This window comes from Crinia signifera, chromosome 2, assembly GCF_055691185.1.
Source record: "Crinia signifera chromosome 2, ASM5569118v1, whole genome shotgun sequence".
Lineage (NCBI taxonomy): Eukaryota > Metazoa > Chordata > Amphibia > Anura > Myobatrachidae > Crinia > Crinia signifera.
This window is the reverse complement of record NC_139218.1, coordinates 194,497,593-194,520,617: the sequence shown is the minus strand read 5'-3', so window position 1 is coordinate 194,520,617 and position 23,025 is coordinate 194,497,593. Positions and strand designations below refer to the sequence as shown.

General features: G+C 46.2%; 1 protein-coding gene across 2 annotated transcripts in view; it reads left to right on the top strand.

The window, feature by feature from the left end:
- The window catches only part of KIAA0319L (KIAA0319 like), a 133,544-nt gene that overhangs the window by 22,179 nt on the left and 88,340 nt on the right, over positions 1-23,025 (top strand). For both annotated transcript variants that reach the window (XM_083173490.1, XM_083173491.1), the window contains one exon: positions 11,278-11,429. In XM_083173490.1, the coding sequence (XP_083029616.1) occupies positions 11,303-11,429 (127 nt within the window). In that variant the 5' untranslated portion in view covers positions 11,278-11,302. The remainder of the gene's footprint in view (positions 1-11,277; positions 11,430-23,025) is intronic.

Sequence of the window (23,025 nt, the reverse complement as noted above, 5' to 3'; positions counted from 1 at the left end):
AGAATTTGCTATTCATATTTTAAGCCTCCTAGTGTCCAAAAAAATTAAAAGGAGGTTGTAATAATGATGGAAACATAAAGTAGACATATGGTCTATGTTAGTTATTAACTATTTTGAGTGGTATGATTATTTGTCTCACAAGCAGAAAATTTAACATTTTGAAAATTGCTAAATTTTCAATTTTTTACGACATTTTGGTATTTTTCACAAAAAAACACAGACTGTATCAACCCAAATTTACCACTAACTTGAAGTACAATGTGTCACGAAAAAACAATCTCAAAATCACTGGGATAAGTAAAAGCAAAAAAAAGTTATCCCCACTTAAGTGATACATGTCAGATTTGAAAAAAAGGGCTCTGTCAGGAAGGCAAAAACAGGCTGCGGCGGGAAGGGGTTAATCTTGTTGGAAGAGTTCTTTTTTTAATTTTAATAGCTCATGCTTGACGGAAGGAATTAGAGGCACTTTTTCTCTACTATTTAGGACTTCTTTTGTGCCAATGAGACTGGGGAGTTGAAAAATGAGAGGCCATTAAATGCTTTTTGTCTCCTTGCCCTTTCGCAGAAACATCTAGGATAGGTACTAATTTCCATTGGAACAAATACCAAGGGGGTTATCTAATCAGCAGTAAAAATATATATATTTTTTTTATGATTTTTTCCACCTATATTTCTTTTGAGAGTGGTAGACCCATTTTCACAAGGAGATATCTGCTTGTAAATGACTGCTCCTCGTGTATTACCATAACACCATCCAAGGAAGCAGCAGTAAAAACAATTTCGACCGCACCTGAATGACCCCCTGTATGCCGTACATTTTTGTTTTTTTTTTCATCTCAAGATAATTAAAGACCTCTAGTTTACCATCATTCAGTCTGATAAATAATATGGAAATAGTTGTTATTGTTTTTCTTTTCTAGTGTTATTCATTATTTAAATAATATAACTAGGGTAGTTACATATTGATTATACAATATAAAGGTGTGCTGTTAATGACTAGTAGATCATTTGGGCACATTTGAAAATGTCATTTGTTTAAGCCACTAGACCCCAAATAATTTATTAGCTTTGGTTTGTTTTATGTGCAGAAGAGTTTGCCTAGTGCACAAGTAGAAAACCAGTAGGTGGGACTGATGCCAAGTTGCCTGACACAGATCTTTCTCTCCTTACAGATAATCTTTGTCCTTTGTGTTTCTGTGTGTGCTGTGTATAGCGGTGTACCAGTAGACATAATGCACAGCCTGGCGTTGTTTGTACTGTATTCCTTTTTATACTTTTGCTTGCATCTTATGTTGTCCAGTTTCTATTTTTCCTGGGAACTTACACACAATCACTTTTCTGTGTTGCATTATTAAAATGTTGCAACGGAATTCTTGATGGACTTCCTACAGTGCCAGAAAAAAAAAAAAAAGCCATTCAAAGTGATTGCAATTCCCCCCCCCCCCCCCCCCCCCCCCCCCCCCCCAATTGTTCTCATTAGATAAAATTAACAGTATAAAACACAGACGTGAAGAATTGACTAGTGCTACTGAAATTCTTTTTTGGGGCCTAAATGTGTCTGTCCTAAATTAAGTTGCTACAGATAAATAATCCATTAGCTAAACAAATCTTGCTACCTCATTAATTGATTTTAGAGATATGAGTAGATTACTAATTTAATGTATTAAATTATTTATATTAAAACACTACATCACTGGTACATATTTTTCTTTACACTATTAACAACTAACTGAAAGTTATCCCCACTTTTTATTATTATTATTATTATTATTATTATTATTATTATTATTATTATTATTATTATTATGCTGTGGCATGGCCACTACTAATGCTGCTTTCCCACTGCAGAGCCGGTTAAAGTACCGGTATTTTTAAACGGTTTTTAAAACGGTATTAGCATTCACATTGCACTAGATTACCGTTTTAAATACTGTTTAAGTGCTATTCCCACTGCAGTGTACCGTTTAAAAAAGAGTGCCTATCTTTCCTGCCCTGCACCCCCCCTCCTTCACCTGGTACCTGCCCTGCACCCCCCTCCCTCCCCTGGTACCTGGCCTACAAACTACAAACCCCGTACCTGTCTTGCACACCCCACCCCTCTCCCCTGGTACTTGCCAGTGCGTGGGATCGTGCTCCATTCATTGAATTCCAGTGGGTGGACAGCTCCTGACTCTTGCAGTGCCGGCGGGTGACAGCTCCTGACTCCGCAGCACACTCTCCTTTGGACGCTGTGGAGGCTCCGGCTGTATCACCCCCCATGCTTGCACCATCGTGTATGCTGGCAGCAGGATCTGATAGTTGGGCGGGGGGGGGGGGGCTCCACACAGCAGGGGGTGCCGGGTATTGCGGCGGCTACGGCCAGCCCTCATCCCCGCTACTGCTATAGCCAAGTGCGTGCTTCCCGGTAGCATTTGTGTATGGGATGGATGTACCGCTGTCCCGGGACGCACCTGTGCCATGTCCCCCCTATAGATCGCATACTAGGCTGCAGGTCAGGATTGGTATGCTGTGCCGGGTGCTCGCATGTGCAGCCAGCACCGAGCATTCCTGTGCTCCCGGGTACTTGTGCTCCGAGGCTGCTGTATGCTCAGCGCTTGTAGTAAGGGGACTGCTGCTGGGAGAGTGATGAGCAGTGGGGTTGCTGTTCCTGCGCTGTCAATCCCCATTATGTCCCTGCATTGCCCGGCCGGGAGGTCATACATGGCAGGGGGTCACTGGGTCAGGGGGGGGGGGTTGCCCAAGACAGCCCTGACTGCAAGCAGAGATCAGTCAGGAGCTGTCACCCACATGGATTCAATGAACGGACCCCGCTGCATGATCCGGCGAGCTGGCAAGTACCAGGGGAAGGGGGATGCAGGATGGAGAGGTACAGGGGTTGTAAGCCAGGTACCAGGGGAGGGGGTTGACTGGTGTTGGGGTCCTAAATACCATTTCAGACCCGTTCCCACTGCCAAAAAAATGGGTCTGAAACGTGTAGGACTCTGCTTTTTAAACGTGTTGAAATACCGGTTATCTTTAACCGGTAAATCAACTCTGGCACTTTCCCACTGCAGCCTTAAACGGTAAATAGTGGGGAAAAAGCAATTTACCGTTTAAGACCTGCAGTGGGAAAGGGGCATAATACATATCTCTTTCTTTTGTGTATATGTGTTTTTTCTGAAAAGTGCTTTTGGTTTTTCCATTTTGTATTACTATTCTCCTCTCTCCTTCGCCCCCCCCCAGCTTACACAAAACTAGTAGTATCAACTTGGTGGCCATTGTGTCCTGCGGCTATTGAATCCATGGCAGTGAGAAGGGTTACAGAACATGAGTAACTTTTTAAAGTAATAACTGTCAATATGACTGAGCGAGACAGCAGAGTTAGACACCATTTTGGATTTCAGCCACTCCCTACCCAGTTAGGGTTTGAATTTCCTATATGCATGGGGCAGTTGGCAATGAGATGACCAGGTTTTTTCACCGCAGATACATATTTTGGCTTTAAACACGTTTTTTTTTTTTTAAATAGAGTATTTTTATTTCACAGGTCATTAATACAGAACAGAACAGCAATCAAATACTGTGCATGTGGAACAGTCAATCAAGATCCGGCATTAAATATCAAAATGTACAAACAGTTCACATACAATATCATCTTATTACAATGTATTAAAGATTATAATAAAAAGTTCAATTGATGATGAGAGGTGGTATTGCCATCTTATTCTGACTGAATATCTAAGCATTTGATTTTATTTATTTATTTATTTATTTGAGTTTAAGAGAAATAGTAGAGAGGAAACAGAGATGAAAGAGAGAAAGAGATTAATAGTCATAGATTAATGCGCATACTATGGGAATCATTTCCGATTAGAGTAATATAACTATGCATGGTTTGGGTTGATCGGCTCACACAAGTATATGAACAATATAGTTCTCCCCCCCCACGGTCAAACACCACAGCCCAGCAGTGTGTCATCAGGAGTGTGCTGAGTGTGGAGACTCCAGCCACCTACCCCATATCTTGTCAAATTTGGGCAGAGTACCCCGGGACATATATACATATTTTTCATGCTGTACCGTGGTGTTAACCAGGGCCCTCCACTCCGCCATCGTAGGTCCCAGAGTAGCCATCCAATGTCTGGCTATGACAACTTTAGCTAAAGAGCACAGGTTGGTCACGTATTGTCCCTCTGCATTGTTCAGTGACGTATTTTCTTTGCTTCCCAAGATGCACATTTTGGGCGTCAGAGCCTGCCCAGGTATACCAGTTGACATAATAGCTGACTTAACCGTCCCCCAGAAAGAGCTAACCAGGGGACACTCCCAAAGGAGATGCCACAGGTTCCCCTGTGTGAAACCACACTTTGGGCAGGCCGGAGAGGCCCGTCCACCAAATTTAACCATAGTGCACGGTGTTAGGTATGTTCTGTGTATGATAAATAGTTGGACTTGTTGGAATCTTGCTGAGACCGTGGCATACCGGGGTGATGCCAGAGTCTCCTCCCACTCCTCCTCTTCAAAGGCACCCACATCGACCTCCCACTTGGCCCTAAGGGTGGGCAGCGAGTCTTTATGTAGAAAGGATAGCAGGAATGAATAGGCCAGAGAGATGGTTTTAACCTGTCCGAGATTGGCCAGGAATATTTTTGCCGGGGAGGATAGTAGCACAGGAGGACAGCTATTAAACTGGGTGTTGAGGGCGTGGCGCAACTGCAAGTATCTAAAGAAATATATCTGAGATAACCCAAACTCCTCCTTTAGCTGTTGAAAGGTTTTTAGCAGAGATGCCTCATATAGTTGTCCAATCGTCACCACCCCCCCAGATGACCACAGACTTCTGCCTGACAAGCAGGCGAGTTCAGACAACCTGGTGGAATGCCAGAGGGGAGCTCCCGGATCTATAGCCGTGTATCCCATCAAGGATTGGGCCTCCTGCCACAGCTTGATGGCCTGGACCACTAATGGAGGGGCCCCCCTAGGTATCATCCCACCCAATAACAGCTGCGTGGGTGTGATATCAGGACATATTTGGTGTAGAAAAGTGGTAGGGAGCGAACTCTGGTCAGTGTCCTGCGTCCAGTGCCTGAGGTGCGAGAACTGGCCAGCATAGTAATACAGTCTGAAATGTGGTAGAGCCAAACCCCCGTCAGTCCGTGGTCTAGTGAGAGTGCTAATGCTGATTCTGGGGCGCTTATTGGCCCATATCAGTGAGGATAATAAGCTATTTAGGTGTCTGAAGAAGGAGGCGGGTATGTAAACCGGGGATTGGTTCAAGACATATGTTATCTTAGGTTGCAATATCATTTTAACCAAGTTGACCCTGCCAATGACATTTAGGGGTAACTTGGTCCACACCGACAGTTTATCCTTAACAACGGACAGCAGTGGGTGTAGGTTCTTAGGAGTAAAATCATGGCTGTTGTTGGTAATATTAATCCCTAAATATTTGAATTGGGGGACCCAGCTGAGTGGAAGAGGGGTGCCCTGGGCCAACGGTGGTGGGCCTCTTAGGGGCATCATGGAGGATTTAGACCAGTTCACTGTGAGGCCTGAGAAACTGCCAAACTCCTCCATCAGCTGCAGGGCAATCGGTACTGAAAGTCTATAGTCTTTTAAAAAGAGAAGTAGGTCATCGGCATAGAGTGCCACTGTGTCCGTCCTCTGACCCAGTTGTAGCCCGACTATGTCTCGGTGTGTCCTAAGGATGCAGGCGAGTGGTTCGATAGCTAAAGCAAAAAGACCAGGAGAAAGGGGGCACCCCTGTCTAGTACCCCTTCCCAGCGCGAAGGGGGGCGAGACATGGCTATTAACAGAGACCCTGGCCATCGGGTGGAGATACAGTAACTGGACCCATTTTAAGTATTGTGGGCCAAAGCCCATGCGTCTCATTACCTGCCATAGATAAGGCCACTCGACTGAGTCGAAGGCCTTATTGGCATCGAACGAGACAATAGCTGAGTACATTTCCTCCTCATGGGTGGCCTGGATATGTGTATACAGCCGTCTTAAATTTATACTGGTGGACATACCCGGCATAAAGCCGGTTTGGTCCGGATGAATTATGGTCAGTATCACGCTATTTAGTCGAATGGCCAGGACCTTTGCCAATATTTTGATGTCAGTAGTAATCAGGGAGATAGGTCTGTATGAGTCGGGGTATTCAGGGTCCTTCCCAGGCTTGGGTATGACGACTATAACCGCCTCGGACATAGAGTCCGGCATGGCATTCAGTTCAAGGAGATCATTAAATAGCTTCAACAGCCTAGGGGCGAATAAGTCCAAGTGTGTCCTGTATAGTTCCACTGGAACCCCGTCTACGCCCGGAGCCTTCCCACCAGGAAATGATCGGATCGCAGCCTCTATTTCAGCAATTGTAAGCGGTGCCTCAAGGGAGGATTTCGCCTCCTCAGACAGCGTGGGCAGGTCTATGCTATCTATGTAGTCGATGAGTTCCCCCTGCGAACATCTTAGGCGTGAGCTGTATAGCTCCTGATAAAAAGTGAGAAACACGTCAGCTATTTCCCGGGGGGATGTCCTCAGTATACCGTCAGTGCCAAAGATTTGGGCCACAGTGTTGGCAGGGCGATCTAAGTGTACCAAGTGAGCCATAAGGCTGCCTGTCTTGTCCGCATTCATGTAAAGTTTGTGGGATTTAAATAACAGGCTGCGTGCGTTGCGTTCCTCTAGATGGGAGACCCAGGTATTTTGTGCTAACTCCCACTTTGCCCTGGACTCCTCCGAACCCTCTTCCAAGTGTGTGATCTCAGTGTGTCTACATTCATCTTCCAATTCAATACCCTTAGCTTTGTGTGTTCGTTTGATAGAAGCAATTTTAGATATGAGGGTGCCCCTCATATATGCCTTGAATGCTTCCCACACTACCGGGGCAGGGGCTGTACCCGTATTAATATCAAAGTACCCATCCCACGTAGTCTGGAGGTCTACGGATTCTCCAATTTGTAGTAACCAGGAGGGATGTAGTTTCCAGAAGGTCTGTCCCCTCTGGCATTCCATCCCCACCGTCAACATCAGAGGCGAATGGTCCGAGACACCCCTCGCCTTGTAGCAGATGTTTTTAAGTCTGGGCAATACTGAGGGGGTGACTAGGGCCAAATCAATGCGCGAGAAGGAATTGTGGGTTTTAGAGAAGCAGGAGTATTGGGTGACCATAGGGTGTTTTAGCCGCCAGGCATCCCGCAGACCAATTGACTCCACATATTTTGCAAAGCCTGTGGGGCGGTCGTCAGCAGGGACGGAGCCAGGGGGCAACCATCTGTCTAGCCGTTGGTTCATTAACTTATTAAAATCCCCGAGGCACACCACCGGTGTGCCAGGGGATTGGGCCACGTAAGCAGCCGCTTGTTTTAATACATCGTAGTTAAAAGGAGGGGGGACATAGACCGCCAGGATAAAGAAGGGCTGGGAGTATAGTTTGCACTGGAGGAAAACGTATCTACCCAGTGGGTCTGTTTTAACATCTAGCAACACAAATTGTACTGATTTATTAATCAGTATCGAAACCCCTCTGGAGTGGGTGGTATGGGAGCTGTGGTATGCCCAACCCACCCAGGGCCTGCGAAGGGACATTAGTCTATTTCCCTCCAGGTGGGTCTCAACAAGGCAGGTGATGTCCGAGCCGTACTGCTTAACCATTTTTAGGACTAGGGAACGTTTAAGTCTATCATTTATCCCCCGGACATTCCAGGTTAAGATGTTAAGATCCGTCATGGCCGTAGAGGGCTGTCATGTCAGTGCTGTCACCTTGTGAGCCTGAGTAAGCCGCAACCATTGCTGCAAAACACGGTTTACTCTCCAATTGTATGCATATCAAATCAGAATACCTTGCATGACTAATAGAAAAAGAGAAAGAAGAAAGACTAGAAGACATAGAAAAAACAATCCCAACAGAATACACCCCCTCCCTGTATACCTTCCCCAACCTAGGCATACTTGTAACCCTAACCTAGTAACTATGTAGACCAAGAAAGGTCAGCAATATCTACGAACTATGGGAGCAGTCAGTTAATAGCTACCAATGCAAGCATCGGGGCCCCCCGGCTATCTATTAACCTTGACTTCTAGAACGACACCTATGCTAGTCAAAGCAAAATACAATAAACAACGTTTAGTAACATTCCCCCCCGCCGCCCCCCCCCCCCCTCCCGCTAAGGCATAGTAAAACAGATCAACTACAATATGTTCTAATAATATTCACGTTGACCGGACATCATCGAAATCACTCTGGCGTCTCAGAAATTCCTGAAGATCGTATGGATGAGTGGGATAATATGTCCATTTGGGTGTAGGTTTAGTCCTCTTCCTGGGTGTTTGTAGGGGATCAGGCCGGAGCCAGCTGGCGAGCACCAGGCGCAAATCTATCTAGCCAGGCCGCCACCTCACGAGGGCTGCTGAAGAATTTAGTCTCTCCCTCCGCCACCACCCGCAACCGGGCCGGAAAGAGCATGGAATAGGGAAGGCCCAAGTCACGCAACCTTCGTTTTACAGGGAAGAAAGAGGCCCTCTCCTTCTGTACCTCGATGGCAAAATCAGGAAACGTGGAGATGGTGACACCATTTCTACTGATAGGGCCTTTGGTGCGGTTCAGTCGCAGGATCGTGTCACGGTCTTTATAATGTAGGAGTTTGGCTATAAAAGTTCTGGGTGGGGCCCCCGGAGGGAGTGGACGGGTAGGGATTCTGTGGGCTCTCTCAACAGCAAATTGAGGGGTGAAGGATTCTCTGCCAAATGTCTCTATCAGCCAGGCCTCCAAGAAAGCCTCTGGCGCCGTGCCCTCCTCCCTTTCCGGCAGGCCAACGAAGCGGACATTGTTTCTCCTCAAACGGCCCTCCATATCCATTAGCTTATTCTGAATACTTGTGACCTGCTGCGTCAGGGTAGAAACTGTGGTTTTCATAGGATCTATTGCGTCTTCAACCGTTGAAACCCGGGTCTCCACCTCCCCCACACGTTCCCTAATGCGCTGCACATCTTGTCTGAGAAGGGATAGGTCACACTGCACCTTCTCCATTTTGTCGGACAGACGTTTCTCAGTGCCAGCAATGGCTTCTAGGATTTGTTGGAGGGACGGGGGTGTAGGTAAGGTGTCATCAGGGGGGGCCCCAGGGCCAGCTGGGTCCCCAGAACCCTGCCCGGAGTCTCCGGGAGGTGTCGACGGGCCTTGTGCCTCCTGCCCCCTCGCAAATTTGGCCAGCTTTGCCGCCGAGGCGCTGTGATTCTGCTTCACCATGCTGTGTGGTGATGGGCTACTATATGCCCCCTCCTCAGTAGTAGCAGACGCTGCTGGTGTGGATTATAATGCTGGATCTGTTAGTGGGGGGGTGTGGGGTGTGGGCTGCTGTGGGCCACCCTTACCACAGGTGTTTTAAGGCACTGGCAGTCCTGTTATAAAATACCCTGAGCGGGTGTAGCTGGCAGAGTATGTAACTACCCTTCTGGTGGGCTGCTGCAGGCTGTGTACAGTGTGTGTGCTGCGTGGAGCCCAAGATGGCGCCCGCAGCGCAGGACTCACCAGGAGAAGAGTGTCCCAATATTTGATGTCCCCCTCTCAGCAGCCTCCGCAACAAGCGGTGAGTGGCAGCGGGTGTTTCGCTCGCGGGGGTCACCTCCACGGCGCGACCTCAGCTGCGTGCGTCAGTGTCCGGCTTCTGGCGTCTGGGCGGGTGCACTCTGCGCGGCGGGAGAGGTAGGCCGCAGTCTTCACCACGGTCCGGCGGGCTGGCTGCCGCGCCGGAGCAGGATCAGTCGGGCGGGCGGCTGGTACGGGGCACGGGTGAGGCACCGGGCAGCGTCTGGCGGTGATATCGAGTGCCACAATAGAAGCAGGATGGGGTGACGGATGTCTAGCCGGGGAGCTCCGCTTCAACGCGTCCTACTCACTCGCCGCCGTAGCCACGCCCCTTTAAACACGTTTTTAACACACTTTGAAAATCGATCGCATGCCATTATAATGGCATGCGATGCGACGACCAAATTTTTTTCATTGGAACCAATGTAAAAAGGGTCCCCGATTTTTTTTTATTGTAAACCCACCCTGATACTGAATTATGTCAAATGCCCCCCCCCCCCCCCCCCATTGTTAACGCCACACCACGATCAACGTCAACCCGAAGAGGGGTGGCGGTACGGGTCCTCCGACCTTTTCATACCCTCCATAATCCACGTAGACGTGGAGTTGATTTTATATAGTGTGGCGAGCCCGAAGCATGGCGAGGGGACGCGTAATATGTCTGAAGTAATGCGCGATGAAGTAATGCACGTCCCCTCGCGGGGCTCGCCACGCTTCGGGCTCGCTGCGCTCGCCACACTATATAAAATCAACTCCACGCCGATGTGGATAGTGGGGGTATGAAAAGGTCGGAGGACGCGTACCGCCACCCCTCGCGGGCACGCTGCGCTCGCCACGCTTCGGGTTGACTTGATCTTGGGCGTGGCGTTAACAATGGGGGGAGGGGCATACAATTAAAAATCGGGTCTCAGGGACCATTAAACATTGGTTCCAATGTAAAAAATCGGGTCGGGTCGATCGCATCTCATTCGATTTGGTTACATGCGATCGACACGATTTTTGCAACCTGATTTCATACAATTAAAATCGGTGGCGCTGTGCTAGGAAACAAGTACCCATGTTTCTTTCTTGTTCTTTTGGATAGAAAGGAAGATGATTCTAAGGGGTTTCCTCTGAAAAAGTGGTAATCCCCCAATAAAGGGTTCCACCTTTTTGAGTATACCGCAGGCCTGGTCTGAAACCGTGTTATTCATGTACCCCTGAGAGGTGAATGTGGAAGTGAAAGCAGTTCAAGTGAGATTGTACAGTTAATATTGGGGCAGATCTATTAAACATGGCAAAGATTAGTACTTTACTCTCATGTCCCTTTAAAGATATGTCCTGTAGTTTCAGAGAGGAGTTTTATTTTTATTGACAATGAAGGACAAATAAAAGCACATCCTGTTAGGGTTCGTCTACAAGTTTATATGGAACTTGCTCGATTTGAAAATCTCTCTTTAAACAAGGCACCAGTGGTCTCGTTTGTCACGGAAAATTGTTAATCCACCATAGAAGCTTCAGGAGTCTCTGCATCTTTTCTTACGGCAATCACTAGTCAAGGGCTTGCTAAACCCACCTGGGACTTGTGTACATATATTTAAATACTGCTAAGTAGAGTAGCTGTCTAAATCATTGATGTTAAAATTTTAATGGTCAGTGTTACATGAAATGTTTTCACCTTAGCACAGAGGAATCTTACAGTATGAATTCTATTTATATCCCTCTGTCAGACTCCAAGCTTGAGACGAAGGCACTATGGAAGGGCACTCTGCAGAATTGCCGCTCTCTGATTTTATGCTGAGAGGGAAACGGGACACCTGCACGGCAAGACTACACCTCTTCTACTGCTTCATATGCCTGAGTGTCTTCATCTCCATTACAGGTGACTCCTCTACCTCTCTGCTAGATCTTCTTTTGTTTTCTCTATGTAATGGCCATTGGAATCTTTCGTGCAATACTGTGAAATAGTAAATTTCTTCCTTAAATTAATACTTTGGGCATAAATATACATTTGAATACTTTGTAATACAGGAGTTGTGGCATATTAAGTTATTATGGCTCCATTACATCACTGATTCTGAGTTCTTCTTGTGATTGGACGTCCCATGAGCACTTCTGTATTCGGTATTATGAGTCAGGCACATCTATGCAGCCACACCGCAGCCAGCCCTCCACTCTGGGGACCAGTTGTCCTATCTATGGTCAGCATTTGCAGTAATCCCATCCATGGAGCAGGGGTTCGGACCATCAACTCTGGGTCTACATGTAAATGTAAATGAGAAGTGACTGGGGAGGGGGGGGGGGGGGTAGCTGGATGGCTCACAGAAAATGACTAGGTCAACACCAAAAGGTCAACAATAACGAAAAGTCGAGATTCACTTGGTCGACAAAAGATGTACATAGCAATGATTAATATATGAAAAGGTTGACATGAGTTTTTCACAATTTGTTCCATTTGCTTGGACTTTTTCATGTGTTATCATACATGTGCACTCCGGTTGGGAACGGCAGCTACACTAGTCCACATGCTGAAGTGTCAGACATTGGCACCAAAAAAACCCCCAGAAAAACTCATGTGGTCAGTTTCTCCATGTCTTCCTTTTGCATGTGTTGCCTTTTTTGTCACTGTTGACCTAGTGCATGTTGGCGTTTTATGAATGTCGAACTAGTGCATGTTGACTTTTTGGTGTCTGTGAGCTAATCCACACCCACCTGGGATGTGTATAACCCAGAAGTACTGTGAGTTGAGTATGCAGTATGCAGCCTGTGCCACATAAGAAGTCCATGTGGCGGAGGGGCCCTAAACTGCACACCCTGGACATATGAGGTGCTACCTGCTGAGACTTGTAGTGCAGCAAGCAGGAGGAGGAGTTTGCAGGTGCACACTAAATATATATGCTAGACCTTTTAATATCTTGCTATATTGCATTTGAGGTTATTAGCATAGTAATGGCCATTAGTATCGGCTTGTCCACCGCGTCCAGGTTACCTCATTAGGACAAGTCCCTAACACTACTCTGGGACAGGTCCAGGGCACAGGGCCCCCCAGGCCAGCCCAGCAGAACCACCCCATGGCATCACATTAGTGTAAAATTAAAGTGATAGTAAAAGGGATAGGGGAAATTATATGTGATAGGACTTACCAAGGTAAGAAGTAATAATAAATGTGAAGGGTGCTACATATATATTAAACAAACTAAAGGGGTGATTGAAAGTATACGATATGATGCCATGGAGCAGCCCAGCAACAGCAGCCCAAAGAGCCCTGAGCCCCAAACACGGTCCCACAGACTAACACTCAGCATATATGTATAGTAGGACTTACCCTCATAGTGCCAAGCTGAGGTGTGCAGTCTTGAATGTTGGGACTCCAACCTAATTAAAATCAATTTGGGACAGGTGGGTGGGGTGCAAGTTTAGGAGGAAGGCGTCTCTAGTTCCTTCCAGTGTGTATGAATACACAATATATAGTACATAGGGGGAGGGGCCCTAAACTGCACACCCTGGACATATGAGGTGCTACCTGCTGAGACTTGTAGTGCAGCAAGCAGGAGGAGGAGTTTGCAGGTGCACACTAAATATATATGCTAGACCTTTTAATATCTTGCTATATTGCATTTGAGGTTATTAGCAAGTCCATGTGGCACAGGCTGCATATCAAGTGGGTGAGGTTGTAGGTAATCTATCACACAGTTTTTTTGAAGGTGTGACAGGTCTTTATCTTTACTGTCTTATTCAGCCTAGGATTAGGGTCAACCTCCGGTTGTTCAGTGTCCCTGTGACCACTGTCTTTCTTAATGGTTCCTCAGACATAACCGAGACATTCCGCCCTGCATCTCTCAGGTGATGCCCTGCTGGCGATGTCGTCAGGACTGTTGGACCACTCGATTATTTTTTTTCCTGTTTTTTTTTCCACTCTTGCCGTGATCTTAATTTTTATCTTAATTCAGAAACACCACAATTTCCTCATCTAGTCCCTATGTTCTTGGGGATTAGTGGCATCAAGTATGTTCCTTTTGGGTTGAGTGAATGCTCAGGAACACTAAACATTCCAGAGCAAAGCTGTCTTCTCATGTTTCATGGTTTGGTAAAACCATGTTGAATTGCATATTGTCAATATCCGTAACTTAATATGGACGCTATGTCGACATGTCAAATGTTTACAGGTGGCATGTCGACAAACGATGGCAGAGTTGGCTTGTCAATATAGTATTTTCAGACAATTCTACTTCTAACTAACCGCAATCTATAGTCCATTTTAAGTTTATATGTAAACATTCTGCCTGTCCACATTCATACATTTTGTCTATTCAGACCAAGTCGGCATTTTCAATGTTGGTATAATGACTGCATGCCCGTACCTCTTCTTGTCAATGGCTGTTGTTTTCTTTTTGCCTGTACTCCCTTATTGGTCTATGTTTTAGCCAGTGATTATTTTAAATAACCACTACAGCTGCTTAATTACCGAATTGTTGGAGGGGATGCTGTTGGTTTTTTGACATTGTATACATTCACTCTATTGCAGTAAGCAGCAGAGTTTGCTTTCTTAAATATTACATAGTCTATGAAGGGTTAATGTACTTCAGCAAGTGAAAGCATACTAAATTCCGTGCTTGCACACATTCTCTGTCGCCTTTCATCACTATCCTTGGCAAATAAAGTGTAATCAGGTCAGAATCATCCCCAGGGTGAGGGGGAAGTGTTGGACCCTCCTGACATCTGTATTATAAAGACTGATGTGCCCTGACAGAGAAATGTTGCCATGTAAAAGGACCAGTGATACCCGCCAGGTTCTCTTAAGCAGTAGTTAGGCAGAGCAATACATACAGTACATGTGACTTTGGTCTGCTAGTCTGTCCTGTCAGCCTACATTTAGTTGTTAAGTACACAGCTTTGTTGGAGATGTTGCTCCTTGCTTGGGATTTAAGGTAAAGAATTATCTAGCATAAGAAAGGAATATCTTCTCTTTCTTCCTCACCGTCCATGGCAGCCTTTACTCTGGGTTACTTCCCCCAGCTCACGACAGGTAGATTTTTGTAGGCTTCGCCCACTCTGGCTCCCCTTCTATCCCCAGTCTTTTTCCTGTCTCCAGTTACACAGTGTAGAGTAGGTTTGTTTCTTTCTAAATAGGACTTACTTTATGTTTTACCCAGTCTATGCACCTCTGCATAGCCGTGGCTCCCGGGGGTGAAATGGATGCTTGCGGTGGATGGAGATACATTGTGCCAGCAGGCAGCATCCTGCGCTAGGCTCACATCCACCGCAACTGTGTATATGGCAGGCGGCATCTTGTGTTGTGCTCCTTCCCCGCTGCACTAACTTTCCAGCGGGGAAGGAGCACAACACTGGCTAAACTCCTGCTCGCCACGCTATACTGCACCGCTGTCTGAGGTTAGGAGGTCAGGGAGTCCAGCCAGGTCTTTATGCCATATAACATACTGATTCTTGCTGTCACTGCCTTGTTACAGGAGTGGACAGCAATTGTGTGGAGACTGCCAACCCTTTTTACTTCACTGTAAAGGGGATTACCTTCACGGCTATTTAGCAGTGATTGGGTATAGGCATTTTATTAGGGGATATTGGCTTAGTCTCCCCTCCTGTGCCCTGCAGTCTCCAGGTCCCTTTCACCTCCTTTGTTGTGTGAGTGTGTGCAGGTCCATTTATCTGTGTGTTATTCTGTGCCTTTACAATGACAGGCAAGGCAACTGCTACAAAAGCCTCTGTGAGGGCAGTGACTAAGCTCTCCTCTGAACTAGCGGAATCCCACTCAGCCCAACCAGCATGGGTCTCTACCCTTACTAGGTCAATGGACTCCCTGGTTAATTATATGTCAGCCTCAGGGGGCCCTCAGGTGCGTCATAAGCGCACCTTTGCAGGATTCAGACGATTCTGGGGATGACCCACCAGATCCAGATGAGGAGCCGGTTCTGGGTCTAGATGCGGATGACGACATCCCACCCCCCGAACCGGATCAGCCAGCTTCCATAGGAGTGGAAGCACTCATAGTTGCTGTTAAGCAGGTCCTTAATTTTCCTCCTGAACCAGAAACGGTCTCACAGGACCTTGACCTGTTTGCCGTACAGTCTAAACCGCTTGTTGTATTTCCATTCCCTAAACAGGAACAACTTGCAGCAGCATGGCAGAACCCGGATAAAAGGTTCCAGGTTCCAAAAAGATTTATTTCGGTCTACCCGTTTGAACCATCCGTGTTATTAAAATGGGTGACTCCACCTCCGGTGGATGCTTCCTTTTCTAGGCTATCCAAGAAAACCACCCTTCTAGATCCAGGAGCCTCCACTCTCAAGGATCCTGCGGATAGGAAGCTTGAGAACACCCTCAAGGCGATCTATGTGGCTGCGGGGACCCAACTACGGCCCGCTGTTGTTTCAGCCTGGGTGAATAAAGCCATCTCTAAGTGGTCGGAGCAGCTTATACAGGGCTTGGAGAACGGAACTCCTCGTCAGGACCTTCGCTTACTAGTGGAACATATTCAGGAATCAGCAGATTTCTTAGACGCCTCTAAGGATATCACCATGATCGCGACTCGGATTTCTGCTAATGCTATTGCCGCACGTCGAGCTCTATGGCTGCGCACCTGGCAAGCCGATATGGAATCCAAAAAGGCTGTGGAAGCTCTTCCGTTTACCGGGGACATTTTATTTGGCCCTGAGTTGGATAGGTGGATTTCCCAGGCCACTGGTGGTAAGTCTGGCTTTTTGCCGTCAGCACCTCCTCCGGCCAGACGGCAATACTCAGGTCCTTCATTTCAGTCCTTCCGTCCTCAGCAGTCCTTTCGTGGCAGAGGTAGAGGTTCAGCCTCCTCCTTTCGTGGCGGTAGAGGTAGGGCAAGAGGTCAGCCAACCGCTCGACCACAACAGCCTAAGCCTCAGGAAAAACCTGCTGCATGACTATCCGCCTCCAATGGAAGGAAGCTCGCACGTCGGCGCCCTTTTCACGAAGCTCCTCTCTGTGTTAATTGCTCACTTGCGGCTGCAGGGTCTCCAAATAGTGCCGTACTTGGACGACCTCCTGATAAAGGCTCCGTCTCTTTCAATTCTTCAGGAACATTCCCGCCAGACCATACAGCTTCTGACTCGACACGGCTGGATAATAAATTATCAGAAATCCTCGCTTCTCCCGTCACAGCGTCTGCAGTTTTTGGGTCTGATTCTGGATACGAAAGTCAGAGAGTGATCCTTCCGGATGACAAAGTAGAGGCTATTTTTCTACTGGTCCAACAGGTGCTTCAACACAGACGGGTTCAGATCCTCCTGTGTATTCGCCTCCTGGGAAAAATGGTGGCAACTTTTCCAGCCCTTCAATTCGGAAGGTTCCACTCGAGAACCCTACAGTTGGATCTGCTGTCTCAGTGGTCGACCTCGCACCTTTACCTGCACAAGAGAGTTCAGCTCTCCGCGCTCACGAGGTGGTCACTAATGTGGTGGCTACACAAACCAACCCTGACACAAGGCCATCTCTTTGCAGTCTGGGATCGTAGTCACCACCGATGCAAGCCTAACAGGTTGGGGGGCAGTCGTGCTATCTCATCGCCTACAGGGACGTTGGAATCAGCTGGAAGCTCACTTATCAATCAATGTTCTAGAACTGAGAGCGATCTTCAACGGCCTTCTGGCAGTTCTGAATATCCTGAGAGGACGACCAGTAAAAATACATTGGGACAACGTGACTGCAGTCGCCTACGTAAACAGACAGGGAGGAACAAGGAGCCAAAACGCCATGAAGGAGGTCTCCAAGATTCTTCGATGGGCCGAGAAACAACACGTGATTCTGACAGCCGTTTATCTACCAGGAGCAGACAACCTGGAAGCCGACTTTCTAAGCAGACAGCGGCTACACCCATAGTTGTTTCAGCAGCTGGTGGAGAGATGGGGTCTCCCCCAGATAGACCTCATGGCTTCTCGCAACAACCATCAACTTCCGCTCTACGTAGCCAGGACAAGAGACGTAGGAGCATGGGCAGTAGACGCTTTAGATATACCATGGAAGTTCCAATTTGTTTATCTCTTCCCTCCAATCCCACTCCTCAGGAGAGTTCTAAAGAAACTGAAGAGGGAACGGGTTCAGGCGGTATTAATTGCTCCATGTTGGCCCAGGTGGACATGGTTAACCGACATCCAGAACCTTCTAATGGACGAACCTTGGACTCCGACAGACCGGATCTCTTACAACAAGGTCCCTTTCTGCACCCCACCCTCAGACCCCTCAGTTTGACGGTGTGGCTGTCGAGACAGACATCCTAAGAAGGAAGGGTATGCCTTCATCGGTCATTCCTACCATGCTCAAAGCTCGTAAACCTGTTTCGGCCTCTCATTATCACAGAATTTGGCGGTCATACTACCACTGGTGTTCCAACAAGGGTTATGCCTTTAGGTCTTTTCGCCATCCTCGCTTGCTACGCTTTCTACAGTCTGGCTTGGAAGGGGGTCTGCGTCTTGGTTCTCTAAAAGTCCAAGTGTCGGCTCTCTCGATTCTCTTTCAAAGAAAACTGGCTTTGCTTCCAGAGATTCAGACATTCTTTCAAGGCGTGGCCAGAATTCAGCCTCCCTTTGTTCCTCCCACCCCTCCGTGGGACTTGAACCTGGTTCTTGGATTTTCTCCAGTCCAGAACATTTGAACCCCTGGAGGAGGTAGAGTTGAAGTTCCTAACTTGGAAAACTGTTACCCTCCTGGCCCTAGCTTCGGCGAGGCGGGTATCCGAGCTTGGAGCCCTCTCATGCAAACCTCCATTTCTTGTTTTTCATTTGGACAGAGTGCTTCGTTTTCACCGAAGGTGGTGACATCATTCCATGTAAATCAGCCCATTGTCATCCCGTCTTTTACTGAGACAGACCTTCAGCCAAGATTGCTCGGTGTAGTACGGGCTTTACGCATTTATGTTTTCCGGACTTCTTCCTTGAGGAAGTCTGAAAATCTGTTCATCCTCTACGGTGCCTTAAAACGTGGATGGCCTGCATCCAAGCAGACGATCGCCCGCTGGATAAAACTTACCATCAGACAGGCTTACTTGGTCGAAGGTAAGCGGCCGCCTACCACTTTGACAGCCCATTCTACCTGGTCGGCGGGAACGTCGTGGGCGGCCAGACGTGGGGCCTCCACTTCTCAGTTGTGTAGGGTGGCTACTTGGTCTTCCGCACACACATTCACCAAGTTTTACCAGTTTGACACTTTTGCCTCCGCCTCGGCGGATTTTGGACGCTTAGTTTTGCAGGTTCCCACGAGTTCTCCCTCCCATGGGGAAAGCTTTGGAACCTCCCCACAGTAGATCGCCAGTGTCCCCTGCTGGATGACAGAGAAAATAGGAATTTGGTACTTACCGGTAATCCTTTTCTCGGAATCCGCAGGGGACACTGGCCTCCCTCCCTACTCGTGTTGCCTGCCTGTCATTGTTTGGTGTACATGGTTGTTATGGATGTATCCTGCAGTCCTCTCCTCTCGTTTCCAAATTTGTGGGGTATTAGAGGGGAGGAGCCGTCTTCTTAAAGTTATAGTGTGCCAGCTCCCTAGCATCCCAGCTCTAAACCCACAGTAGATCGCCAGTGTCCCCTGCGGATTCCGAGAAAGGGAATTACCGGTAGGTACCAAATTCCTATTTTCTTATTAACTCACTAATACCTTAGCAGTTCACTTGTGTGCTGCCCTGAGGTGACTGGCTTTCGCTGGTTTTTTTGGGGTGCTGCGCCCTGAGTTCAAACTTAGTATTAGGGACCCACCAGAAAATTTCTGCGGTTACCTTGATGCGGTTGGTGGGCTAGTATTTCTTGACCAACAAATATTCCAAGAACCTCAATTTATTGCTCCATATGAGCTAGCAGAGCTTAATATTATAGAGTGTGCATCAGGCACTGCATGCGTTTCTTTGTGGCCTGGATTTAGAGTATGATTCTGAATCCCCGGTGCTTGTGGAAGATTCGGAGGAATCAGGCGAAATCGCAGAAAAAGATATGTTGTTTAATTTGGAGATTATTGATAGTCTTCTAAAATATATCTATAAATCGGTGGAGGATCACAATCGTCTATTTGAGGATAGATCTGTGAGAACCAGAGTTTTTCCTGTTCACAATGTCCTTAAAGATTTAATGTCTAAATGTGGATAAGAAGTTTAGTAACTTTAAGAGGATGGATCGTATGTTTCCCATTAAAGATTAACTGTTTGATTGATGGTGTGCTGTACCAAAGATTGATGCAGCGGTATCTGAGGTAGTTTCCAAAACTACTACTTTGTTGGAAGACAGGGCTTGAGAGGAGATATGATATCATAGTCTGTTTCTTATTCAGAAACCGATAGATTTGGAATGCTATGTTTATTTCAGTTCTTCTATGAAGGCTTTGAGAAAGGCCTACAGTCTCCACTCTTAAAGTACAGATTTACTCATTGACCATCTTGCTGGAGAAAATTTTGTCAGAAGATGGACTTATAGAGAGGTTTTGCCAAGCAATTAAAAGGGAGTATCCAATAATTAAGTCTCAACTGGCTCCATGAGATCTAAATTTAGTTCTCAGCGGATTAATTTTTGAACCTCTGGAGAAGCTACCACTGAAATTTGTCACTTGGAAAGTAGTTTTCTTGACGGCCATAACCTAAGCTCAGAGGGTTGGGGAGTTACAGACGTTATGGGCTGTACAGCCTTATCTGAGTATATATTCTGACAAGTTGGTGCTTAGGACTAATCCAAACTTCCTTCCGAAAGTGGTTTCCGAGTTTCATTTAAACCAAGAAGTGGTTGCCTGCCTTCTTCCCAGAGCCGAAAGATGAGGGTGAAGAGAAATTGCATATGTTAGATGTACTCAGGGCAATCTCTGTCTATCTACAAAGAGTGAAAGAGATACAAAAGAAGGAGCAGCTATTTACTCTGCACTCAGGAGCAAGAAAGGGCGAGGCAGCTTCAGAAAATACCATTTCACGGTGGATCAAGGAATTAATCTCCTTCGTTTATAAGGAAAATGGTCTGGAGTTTCATGAAAAGCTGAAGGCACACTCTACCAGGGCTGTTTCCACATCCTGAGCAAGAAGGGTGTAATTATCCGTGAAAGAGATTTGTGCAGCAGCGACATGGTCCTCCATTCATACTTTCTCCAGTTATTATAATATTGATGTTTCTGCCACCCACTTTGGGAAAGTTGTGCTAGAACAAGCAGTGCTGTAGTCAAATGTATTACATTATTTAAGTATGATTTGGTTATGTGTCCTTTATTTATCTCCCCCGTTAGAATGCTTTGGTATATCCCAGAGTAAAGGCTGCCATGGAGGGGGAAGAAGAAAAAGATACTTACTATAATTTTGTTTCTTCGGAACCACTCCATGGCAACATTTAGTCCCCCCCTCCTCTTTGTGATTTCCATTTGTTATACAGGGAGATACTCAAAAGACTGGGGATAGAAAGGGAGGAGGCTACATATACCCAGGGTGGGCCGAGCCTACAAGAATCTACATATCTGGAGCTGGGGGAAGTGGGAAGTAACCCAGAGTAAAGGCTGCCATGCAGTGGTTCTGAAGAAAAAATTTTTACACACTTACATGCTATATGTATTTTACTATGTTGAACACTTTCCAAATAGAGATGGTGACTTTTTATTTGCACATATTGCCTTAAAATATTCACCTCCAAGCAGCAGCAGATCAGTAGGATATTACTTGAGCCTTAGGATTTCAGTCAGTTTCATTTGTTGTCTGGGATTAGTAAAACCCTTGTATCAGTTGACTCTTAGATCACACAAAGGCATTATTCAACAAACTTTTAAACACTGGAGTGAATCATATAAGAGCTTTGAGACCTTCATGAGAAATGGTTGTAGTAGATCCAGTTTCTGCCCTGCTAATCCAGTGTAAAGGTTCACTGCTTTGTAGTGTGCCAGAGTTTTACGTGTCCTGCATCATGCACATCTACAGCACAAACTAGATTGCTCTGGGACTGTGTCTATTACTTGCAAAAGGAATTACATAAGATGGCTATTTGTAATGCATATATATGTGGATTCATAAATGTTTAGTTACATGTATTAAATAGCACACAGGCATGACTTGTCTTTTCTTGTGCTGACCACACTGGCACTTAGTTGTTTACCCATGTCTTGTGTAAAGAAACCTTTTCCTTGCTGCCAACTATGCTTTTATTTATGTATGAAGATAAGATTGAGTTGTAGCTCTTGTGCTGAACATTGTAACCTTATACATTCCATATTCACACCGTGACACACACAGATGCATAGTTGAATGAATAGGGGGCTTTAGTTAATAGGTTGTAAACTAGTTGCTCTTGTACAATTCAAATCCCAACATATTTGACCAACCTCCATTCATACAAATAATCTTACAGTGGATGATACAGTATTGCTGTACACTGATTTGTTTTCTGGCACAGTGTATTTAGAAATGGAAGTTTTGAGCCATACATGGAGCCAAGGTGTATGGGTCATTGGGTCGACAACAGAAGGTCGACTTGTCTTAGGTTGACACATGAAAAAGGTCGACATGACTTTTTCAATTTTTTTGTTGTCCCCAATGTCATCATAGTCGACATGGACCCCGTCAAAGTGTACCGCGTCCCCTTGTGCTTTGGGCACGGTGCCTCACTACCCTTAGAACACTAATCTATTCTCCCTCCACACCCTAGTGGATGATAGGGCAGGAAATACCCCCTGTCGGCACATGTCCACTCACAAATTAAAAAAAAAATGATTTTGACTGTCGACCTAATGCTTGTGTCGACCTTCCAACCCTGTTGTCCTATTTCATGTATCGACCTTCAGTGGTCGACCCAATGCATGTCCACCTAATATGGGTCTACCTAATGACTGTATACTGGAGCCAAGACGGTTTACATTCAGTTATGTCAGTAATCAAAATGTCTACATGTACACAATGGGAATATCGGCACACCATTTTAGGGTTAGAGTTTGGCTGAAATTAAAAGTGAATGGGTAATCCAAATGTCAACATTTTATCAGTGTTGACATTTGTCATGGTAAGTTTTTTGTTTTATAAATTGAATTAAATATAACAATATAGCAATATATCAAATAAATAATCCTCCGTTAATCACCAGTGTTTGTTTGCAATGCAATTCATCCTATATAATGAAGTTAACACTGCTCCTTGCCTCTATGGGGGGATTTAAGTGTTTTGCAAGCGGCGGGAACTAGATGGCGCCTGTCGGAGTAAATTAAAGTGTTGGTCCGCCCAGTCACATACAGTCGCCGATTGTTGATATTCCTGTTATATTGTTGCTTAATATTGATAGACTGAGAACTAGTACTAAACACAGATTTTATTCTAGGATTTATTCAATTAAAATGTATTGGTGACCGCTTGTTTTAATGTCTGCATTTATTTGACCTACACACTATGTTCCTGTTTTCTCCAGGTTGATAATATGGTACTTATGTAATATCTGGGCTCCCGTTTTTCTTATGAGACCGCGTCCCCTCGCGGGGCTCGCTGCGCTCGCCACGCTTCGGGC